At 40.1% G+C, this 11,025-nt stretch overlaps 1 protein-coding gene across 1 annotated transcript; it reads right to left on the reverse strand.

Moving 5' to 3' along the window:
- Positions 1–1,319: 1,319 nt before the first annotated feature.
- On the reverse strand, positions 1,320–2,452 carry LOC120442140 (claudin-4-like). Its single transcript, XM_039617916.1, has one exon. It carries the CDS (start codon positions 2,401–2,403, stop codon positions 1,837–1,839), a length of 567 nt encoding a protein of 188 aa, XP_039473850.1. The 5' UTR covers positions 2,404–2,452; the 3' UTR covers positions 1,320–1,836.
- Between the last annotated feature and the right edge of the window lie 8,573 nt (positions 2,453–11,025).

An 11,025-nucleotide genomic window follows, 5' to 3' on the forward strand; every position in this document is an offset into this window, starting at 1 on the left:
TCTAAGTGCACAAACAAGTTGGATTAAGCAGACGGGAAATGGGACCGCCAGTGAGCACATAGCACAGAGTAATGACTGTAGAAATCAGATAACAGATTTTCTACAGTCATTGGCATAAAGAGGCAGGTGACAGAGTCTTATATACACAGCGCACCTGCTTGCAATAGATCAGTAGATTCAAAATGCTGTAGATCAGTCATTGAGAGCAGGTTTAAATCATCCTGCTACATTATTAAAACCTTTCCCCCATGAAAGAGAGAATCCTCTTGCTGTTCAAACAGGGTGAGTGAAATGCACAACGCTGAACTGTTGCTGCATTTTCAGTATAGTTAAATTTTATGTATAGTCCACCTGGTTAGTACAACCACATGTGTCAGTTCACTTAAGTAGCAGTTTTAACATGTTCATTTCCACAGAAAATGAGCACAGCGGGTAACAATTATAGGTTACCTGGGTTACCTGTGGTTGTTTACATCCTCTGAGCACCTGCTGATGTTTCTAGTCACAATGGTGGGTATTGAAGATTTGATCTATTTTCAAACAATAAGAAAGCATATAGATGTACAGTATTTTTTGGATATCAAGCACGTGAAGCAGACTTTGTAACCAGTGTCTAATACATGTAGGCTAAGGGAAATTAATAATGTGAATAGAAAACATGCACAGAAAGTGTGAGAATTTAAGTTTCTTTTTTAATAATTAATAGAGAGATCATGCTGTGTGTGCAGTAAACATGAACATTGGTCAGTTATAAAGGGATGTGCAATGTGTGTAAAACGTAATCCACTAGCTTAGGACTATTGTGCCACTTGGTTTTCTCAGAAATTTACCAAGGAGTCTTTGTCAGGTTGTTGTCATTACGTTTTCTTGTGCTGACCTTTATGCTTTGATTTATTTTATTTGCTCAAAGATTTGTCGTCATTGTGCAGACTCCTCTTTTAGTTCTTCTTCTTCTTCTTATCATTATTATTGCTGTTTTTGAGTTGCCTTTCTGACTGACTGCAAGTACAACCTGATTTTCTTTCGGTGTTTGAGTTGAACAATCTAGTTTAGAAGATACTAAATGTTTATAAGTGTAAATTGTAGATTTCTGTCAGTGTTAATTAAATTTAATTACTTATTTAATTAAACAATATTTTTGTTCAAGTGGAAATCTAAAATGAATGTCATGAATACATATTAACAAATGTACTTAAAAACAATAAACACATCTGTGCTGTACTTGTTCATATTTGTTTTCTTCAGGTCTTCTTCAGTCTTTTAAAGATAGAAAACATGTCCCGAACAAAAATATTTTTTCAGAGTTTTTATTTAGGCTTTTGATATTAAAACAGAGACAATGACATAAAAATATTTGCAACATATGATCTCTCATGAGAATCCAATAGAGAATTGAGAAAAATGAATCTTGATTTGACCTAAATTGTATGGTATATAATCAAGCAATAAGAGTTAAAAACAACAACAACAACTCAAAAGAAAAGTATTCAAAGAGTAAATGAAAATCACATTATCATCAATATCGAAGTAGTTATCAGGCTTAGACTTAGACTTAAACCACTTGATACACATTCTATAGGAATATTAGATGCACAGCGTAATAATATCACAGAGATCTGGGGGGTTGGGGGTGGGGATAAAGGAAGAACTTAAGTTACACACTCAGTGCTAACATTTCTCCTTATTTTCATTACATTTCAGGCTGTATTATTGCACTGAAGGGAAAAACAGAAGATCATAATTATGAAAACATTTCTTTTGTTTCCAATGGGCTGGCAGATATCTAAAAGCAAGCCTTACACTGAATTACTTAACTGTACATTCAGTATGACAGTATCATTCCTGCCGGTACAGGAGCAGGCCTCCTCCCAGGAACAGAAACCCAGTAGTGAACCAGCCAATGTAGAGTGAGGCTCCCAGCTTTATGCTGACATCACTGTCGTAATTTCTGAGCTCGTAGGAATCACGAATGATGATGTTGGCCATCCAGCAGACAGGTATGAACACCAAGAAACCTGCAATGATGAAGACAACTCCAGAAGCAAAGCCCACTTTGCGCTTTTGCCCATCATCCAACATGAAGTTAGTGCGCTTGTTCCCGGCCACACCAAGCAGGATTCCAAAGATCCCACTGAGGATTGCGATAATCACGAGTGCTCTGATAGCTTTCATGGTGTCATCTACCAGTGGTGCAAAAACCTCATACCCAACGCATTCCATCTTGCCTGTGGTGTATATTGTACAGATTTTCCATAAACCATACCATGTTCCATAAATTTCACCAGGGTACACGGAAGTACTAATGAGGACTTTCCAGGCAGGGAGAGCACAGATCATGATGGTCCCCAATACACCGTTGATGGCTAAAGCCAAACCCAAAATCTGTCTTCTACCAGCATCCATAATGAAGCTCTTAATCTCTTCAAAACAGGAAGTTGGTGTGTGCTTCAGAGCTGCAGTAATTGATCTTGTTAGTAACTGCTGATCAGGCAGAGTTTTTATGCGTCCTAAACACTCAGCGCAAATGGGTTGTGGCTTTCTCACCCACTTGGGGGTGTGTCCATATGAAGCCTGTGTTGAGGCCCTTATCATTATCATACATCTCTCTCTCTCTCTCCCTCTCTCTCTCTCCATCCATCTGGTGGAAGGAGGGCGATACTGCAGGTCACTCCCCAGCCCCTGGTGCACACAGGGGGAGCTGATAATAGATAATAAGATAAGATAAACTTTGATTAATGGGAAATTTCTTTGGTCACGGCGGAAAGTGGACAGTACAAAGTTAGGAGCACCAAAAAAACTGAATAGAAGATAAGATTTAAATTTAAATTAAATTTTAAGAAAACAATTTGGGGATAGGACTTAAAAGACTTAACATTTTTAAATTAATTGATTAACAAAGACCAGAGTAATAGTAAGGTATAAATAAATACAGAGTATAAAAAACAACAGTAATGAGTGAACAGGATTATTATTATTATTATTATTAATAATAATAATAATAATAATAATAATAATAATAATAATGACAATAATAATTAAACAACAAATGAAGTTGAAATAAATAAAAACAAATTAAAAGCAGTAAATAAAAGGGTTCAGGGAGGTCTGTACACAATGAGAGAAGTCAATGTTCAAAAAGAGAACAAGGAAACACAAGGAAATCACTAAGCAAGCTGGGGTTACACTGACAGAGGTTAGCACAACAATCCAGCAAAGAACTCCACTGAGGCCTTAAGTAGGGCAGGAGGAATCAACGGTGATAGATAGCAGGTGAACAATTAGCAACGATGGAAAACAGGTGAGTTTGAATTTAATTCTGGATTTAACAGGAAGCCAATGAAGGGAAGCCAATATAGGAGAAATATGCTCTCTCTTTCTAGTTCCTGTCAGTACTCTTGCTGCATCATTTTGGATTAACTGAAGCCTTTTCAGGGAGTTTTTAGGACATCCTGATAATAATGAATTACAGTAGTCCAGCCTAGAAGTAATAAATGCATGAACTAGTTTTATCTCAGTTGTTCTTCTGGCTGAAGTTTGTTCCGTTTACAGCATCCTGACATGTGATTGCATTTGTCCCTAACCACTGGGAACCAGGGGCATTTTTAGCCCATTTTGGGGTGTGCTGAAGCATCCCCAAAATGAATCAAAGCACCCCCAAAGATTTCTTACTTTTTTTTTTGACAATATTTACTGTTTGCGTGACACACTACTAAAAATATGAAAACCATAAGTTCATACAGATTGAGACGTAATATTTTAACAACAAGAGTATAGATATCCCCCCCCCAAAAAAAAAGAATGGTTTGTTCCAGCTCGCTCTCCCCTACTCTGGCTCTATCGCCCTTTCTGCCACAGCGATGATGGCTGAGACGCAGCAGAGCAGAGGTGTGAGTGCCTGGCTTAAAACAGGATATGTTAGCTGCATTTAACCTTCAGTTACTCTTTATATAGTTAGGTAGGAGTCAGACCATGTTTCTTTTTAGCTGAAAAACATTACACCCAGGTAACCAGCAGTGTTGAAAACATGTTTTCCGACGATGGTGGAGGTGGTGGTGGTCAATGGTAACTTTATTGTCCTGAATGGGAAATTGATTTGCAGTATGTCCATACAGTGATATAAAAAAACAAAAAAAAACAACACACAAAACACATGCACGTCACTGCAACCCCTCTGGCCTCTGCTCCATGGCTGCTGGGTGACCTCTCGTTTGGGGCTCTCCTCAGCTCTTTCCAGGAGGGTGGCACAGTTGCCCCTTTGGTGGTCCTCCGTGGGTCCTCGTACTCTGGGGCCTCTGGATGTCTGGACCACACAAAGGCAAATGTGTCTGACAGTTAAAGGTATAAGAATATGGAATTCTCTTCAAGATAATCTCAATCTCAAATATGCAGTGTTGAAATGAGTTAGATACTTAAAACAATAAATCAATATGAAGAACACAAAAGTAATTTGGGCTAAATGTGGAAGGAACAATATTTCTTTGCCATCTAGTAGTGTTGTATATTGTTGATTATAGTGATTTGTTGTTTAGTTTAACATGTCTCGATATATAACAATGCAAGAGTGTTTTGGGGGTTGTTGGCGCCCTCTTGTAAGAATAATTAGATTTCAGATAGGGGGCAGGTGCTAATAACAATTTATTCTTCTTCCTGTTCCTTTTTCACCCATGGGTGCAGTGTTATATTAATGGGAAAGAAGATTTGTATGTAGGAAATGAAATGCTGTTGAACCATGTGTGAAACAAATAAATAAATGAAATATATATTTAGTTTTATAACAGAGAGTTGTATATATGGTAAATGGCCTGTATTTGTATAGCGCTTTACTAGTCCCTAAGGACCCCAAAGCACTTTACACAACCAGTCATCCACCCATTCACACACACATTCACACACTGGTGATGGCAAGCTACATTGTAGCCACAGCCACCCTGGGGCGCACTGACAGAGGCGAGGCTGCCGGACACTGGCGCCACCGGGCCCTCTGACCACCACCAGTAGGCAACGGGTGAAGTGTCTTGCCCAAGGACACAACGACCAAGACCGTCTAAGCCGGGTCTCGAACTGGCAACCTTCCGATTACAAGGCGAACTCCCAACTCTTGAGCCACGATCGCCACGATCGCCCCTATGTATATATGTTTTAGTATGTTTAGTAATTTATTTTTTTATTATTTTAGTAACTTTGATTAAGACTGGATCCAAGTTGTTTTACATATTTAAACATTTTTTAAAGTAATACAGTTACTTTTCCTAGTAATTAATTACTTTTATAATACTGTAACTCAGTTACTAACTCAGTTACTTTTTTGAAGAACTAGTAACACACACATTTAGTTTTGTTTTTTAATTATACTGCACTATAATTATACTGCTATATAGATAAATCTCATTCCTCTCAATGGCCTCAGAGCAGTGAAAGGCAGCTTATACCGGTAAAGACCAGAGTTTCATCCACAATGCGCATGTGCAAACCACGGGGGAAAAAAAAAGCTGCTGGTCTCTCAGCTTGCCCAGCTCAGTCAGTGTAATCGGGAGATGGACACGCCCACATTAAAGTGAGAGTTTTCATCAACAATAGCAGACTGTGGCCACAAGATGGCAATAATGTAAAGGTTAGATGTATCTAAGGAGAAAGATTGCTATACTTTGGTCATTTCTTCTCTCTGCCCTTGAAGGAAATATTGTTTTTCCTACTTTGTTCTTCCTGTCTGGATGCGCACTGCACACCTGGTTGCACACATTATTTCAGCAGTACTTTGAGCTTGGAGCGGAAAGGCAGTACGTTTTTGGGAGGAAAGGTTTTATTCATTTGATAATATAGGAATCATCACACACACATACATTAAGCAATCAAATAAAACAGCAAATGAATCACTATCGGCTGCTTTATTGCTGTTTTGATTATGGGTGAGATTGTGTTATATTATGAAAATTAGGATATGACATGTAAAACTTAGTTATTTCACAGTATTTCCTTAACCTTTGAGCCACCATGATTTTATTGGCTCAGTTTGCATTTACCATACCTTGTGGTGGATTTTTGTATGATATGTTTAACTATGTAACTATATACACTATATATATCTATGTGCACTGAACATATATATTTTAACTTTCATGTAGAGTCTTAAGCACAAGACATTTTGCTTCACCGAGGTTTTTTAAGGTGGTACAGTAACAGGGCATTTAACATAAGGGGAAAGTTCTCCTGAATAATTTACTCTCCGGTAACTAACCTTCCCTAATACACACTCAACGTCTTTCATACAGCACAACCAAAACAGTAACATTGTAACAGAGATCCTGAACACATCACGATAAAATATCATACGATATAATCACACACACACACACACACACACACACACACACACACACACACACACACACACGCACATACTTTGAACAACACTGAAGTGTTTTAAGAACCTATGTAGTTAAGATTTAATAATTAGGATTAATGTGTGACCTTTGACCATGTTGTGACCTATTGTCAGAAGGCAAAGCAAAGGGTTAACCCAAGGGTGTTCCTTTGGGCAGGGCCCTCAGCCAGAGCCCTGCCCGTACCCTGGCCTGTACCTGACCCCTGCAGCTGTGTTTGGGCTCGTGGGAAAGTTACCCAGCAGCAGGGGGCGGGGATACTGGTCCCTATATATTAGAGGACCAGAGGACACCCCCAGCACTTTTTCCCCTCTGCTGTTTCCCTCTGTCCGGCTCTGTGTTGCTCTGCTGTCTGTGCTTAAGGCTGTACACCCCGGGGTTTTGCTTTGCTTGCTTTCTGCTATGTAACTCTCTTGCTAAATGTCTGTATGTATTTTTCCTGCTGTTCATATGATTCAGTGTAATTCTACTCTTTTCCAAAGCATCTTTTTGAGTGTCTTGATTTTAATTGGATCTAAAGAGGTTGGATCTCCACTTCGTTGGTGGGAGAAGGTTATCAGGATGGCTTCAAAATTTGCGACCACAACCTCTACTAATTCTTTTAAATTTGATAAAAATCTACTTCCACGGTAATGAGCAGTAAGCATAGGGACCACTTAAGGACGTTGGGCATTCTTACAAAGTCTGTTTATGATCACTGTTTAAAGACATTCACATCAGTGACCTGCTGGGGAAAATTATCTCCACCTCCGTCATTCCTCTTTACACAAAGGAGCAGATATCGGCCCTGCCAATGAGTTAAGGATCTTCTACGGCCCTGCTCAGCTCTTATAGAGTAACTGTCTATCTCCTTGAAACTCCACCATTTTCTTTAGGCTGTGCTGGGAGACACAGCAAACCTTTTGGCAATGACACATATCGAAGTGGCATCCTGAAGGAGCTGGACTAACTGTGCAACCTCCTGTAGGCTCCAGGTATTCCCTCATGCTACCAGTAATGACACTGACCATAGCTGAATGCAAAACTAGTGAAAAAACAAACAAACGTAAAAGTTGAGGAAGGAAAAATATCAGAAGCCTCCACCTGAAAAACTGTTTGCTGTTTTAGGGTTGCGGCTTGAGGAGGAACAAATAGTGCAGCGGATGTCATCAAGTAATGATGCCATGCGTTTGCTATTTAGTTTAATTTAATAATGAAAAACCCACTGTTAAGACAAGTAAAAGAAGCTTGATGCATACTGACACAGAATCATACTGACACTGGCTCATCATTGGACCCACTTCAGTTTGCATACCAACCTGGCATTGGAGTGGATGATGCCGTCATTCACCTCCTACATCGTTCCCTCGCTCACCTGGAGACCGTTGGGAGCACTGTGAGAATCATGTTCTTTGATTTCTCCAGTGCCTTCAACACTATTCTTCCCACGGTCCTGAAGACAAGCTGGAGAACTCTGGAGTGGACCATCACCTCACTACCTGGATTCTGGACTACCTCACCGACCGACCACAGTATGTGAGAACTCAGGGCTGTGTGTCGGACAGGGTCGTCTGCAGTACGGGGGCCCCACAGGGAACGGTTCTGGCTCCGTTCCTCTTCACCATCTACACTGCAGACTTCTCCCACAACTCCACCCATGCTTCCTGCAGAAGTTCTCTGATGACTTTGCAATAGTCGGCCTCATCACTGATGGGGACGACAAGGAGTACAGAGGACTGACTCAGGACTCTGTGGACTGGTGCCAGCTGAACTACCTCCAGATCAACACCAGTAAAACCAAGGAGCTGGTGGTAGACTTCCGCAGGCACAAACATCCTCCACTGCAACCACTGAACATCCAAGGTATGGACATTGAGGCTGTGGACAGCTACAGGTACCTTGGTGTTCATCTGAACAACAAACTGGACTGGACACATAACTCAGACGCCCTCTACAGGAAAGGGCAGAGCAGGCTGTACCTGCTGCGGAGACTCAGGTTGTTTGGATTGGAGGGGCCACTCCTGAAGACCTTCTATGACTCTGTGGTGGCCTCAGCCATCTTTTATGGTGCGGTCTGCTGGGGGAGCAGCATCTCTGCCGGGGACAGGAAGAGACTGAACAGGCTGATCAAAAGGGCCAGCTCTGTTCTAGTACTTCATGACAAACTAGTCACTAAGTAAGTTAATTCAGTGCAAATAAAGAAAGTTTGTTCATTATCACTGAAATGTGTGAGATTTATTCAAAGCAGATAGTAATATAGAGTTTCCAGGAAGAACGTATGACTTTCAGAGTGACTTTATTGATGGTTGTAGGTCAACTTGTTGAAAAAAAGTTTTGAACAATAAAGTGTGTTTCATGGAGAGTGGCCAAAAGTTCCCTGCCTAGATGCTGATTTTGATTCGTAAGCAAAAAGTGCAGCCTAGCCTTGCTCAAAGCCCATAGAAAATGTAAACCAAGTACACCAATGTAACTTTCTGAGTGTATTGGTGCACCTGGGATACATTTTTCATGGGATTTCGCTTTGCTGCATGATCGTCAGGCAAGCAATCATCTGTGGGCCAGTGGATTTTGTAACATAAGATCTTACTGTGACGGTGCTGACTAGTTATGATTTGGTGGTCTTTCTGAAAAAAGGTCAAACTGAATAAAAAGCCTTTGCATGCAATGTGTGCAAATGTGTGTGAATAAGAACCACATGTGGTCCTCTTTGCTCCAGTTTCACTGTGGCAACATGTATACATGCAGAAACAACCATACAAACCAGCCACCACAAGTGCAACATGAAATGCTCAGAACAATCATTAATCTTTTTAATTTCTTTTTTTTCTCCTTGTTTGTGCTGTTTATTGTTGTATGTTAATTGTAATCTTTATGTTTATGTTTTACTAAGAGTTTTCTTCTTTCGTTTGCCTCCTGAATTCCCCTCTGTGCCCCTCTGTGCCCCTCTCTACGTGAGTGTGGTTTTGGTTCCTCTTTCTGTTTGATTCCTTCCTTTTAAACGTTAGACCCACATGTAACTTACAAAGACCTGAGTCTTTGTCAGGCTGTCAATGTTTTCTCATGCTGATGTGAAACGTGGGGGGAAAAGGGTTAAGAAAAAAAGAAAAGCCATCTTTTTTGATGCAAGTTTTATATTAATGCTACTGTCAGACATCACTGAGGTGATAATTCAGTCAAGTATTGGCTAAATTATTTGTTTATTCCCTTCATTCATCACTGATTTTTAACTAAAAGCTTTTATTAATGCAGAGCATTGTTATGAGCGGAGGACTGTAACAGCGAAAACAATTCATGAATCAACACGCTGAGCTAAAGTTAGCGACCCCATAAAAGTGGTCACCTTTAAGAAGAAATAAGTCGAAATGTTATGAAATTAGAGAAACTTTGGGTTTGTATCTTTCACAAGAAAAATGCAAAATGCATGCAGACTGAGAGCAGCCAGGGATCAAACCACCAACTTTCCAGTTCCAGTAGAATTTGGCATATCAACATTACAAATAATAATAATAATAATTATAAAAACACAACTTACATTACAAATAAGTAAAGTTTGTACAACAATACAACACGTTTGGTTTCCTGCATGTGTTTTCCAGAATCCATTTTGTAGTCAAACTTCATTACATTGTTCATTAGGTTCTTGGAAATGATAGATTTATGTATCGACTTCCTTGTATGGACGCTGGCGAAATCGGAGTCTACAGACAGACCAAAATGTTTGTCTGGCAGTTCTCCCCATCATGATGGTTTTGTGCTCATAAGTGTTGAATTGTATGGAAATAAATAATGGTTGATTGAGCATTTATACACCGAGTATTGTCCTTCCTTCAGCCCAAAGATTAAAAGAATTGGGAGATTTTAACAACTTGGTGCCTGGTGACCCGGATCTTTGGTGTGCTGAGGAGGGGCAGATTTGGCCTGTGGTGAGATCGTGGGGCGAGGCGAACAGAGGGCCGGCCTAAACAGAAAGATAAGCACAGCCTGTTGTATTATAAATACCAAATGTGCATATTGGGCTTTCCAAATTAATCTGTTCGCTGAGTTACACGTATTTTCACATTAAATTTGTCGGTGTCTGGTTTTTGGCGCAAGATACTAACAACATAAGTTGAGGCTGAATTCCAGTGTGTTAGATAAACTGCTTCTACCAAGAAACTAATAATACACTACGTTGAGCTAGTTGCAGTTGAACTGCTTCTACCAAGAAACTAATAATATACTACGTTGAGCTAGTTGCAGCCCACTTTACCTTCAACATTTAACTTTGTCTAAGACTGGCTTCTGTAGCAATAATACATTAGAATCTCTTTTGGAGATGCGGCCATAAGTCCAGTACATTGAATAGAGGTTTTGAAGTTGGTTTATGGTGTCGGTTGAGCCCCCGTTGATGCGGCTATAAAATTAGTATAGAATGAAGGTTAAGCAGATGCTGGCTTGTGGTGCGGTTGTGCGCGAGTAACGCGTTCTGTAGGTTTTGGTTTATGATGCGGCCGTGTTATGGTGATGCGGCCATAAGTGCAGCATGGGTGGTTGCTGGTTTCAGCACATTGAATAGAGGTTTGAAGGTGGTTTATGGTGCGGTTGTGCCTCGAGGGCTGCGGCCATAAAATTAATAGGTAAAATTATTTTTACTTAAGTACGGAAAAGGTAAAGCAGACGCTGGTTT

This window comes from Oreochromis aureus, linkage group 10 (genome assembly GCF_013358895.1).
Source record: "Oreochromis aureus strain Israel breed Guangdong linkage group 10, ZZ_aureus, whole genome shotgun sequence".
Taxonomy (NCBI): domain Eukaryota; kingdom Metazoa; phylum Chordata; class Actinopteri; order Cichliformes; family Cichlidae; genus Oreochromis; species Oreochromis aureus.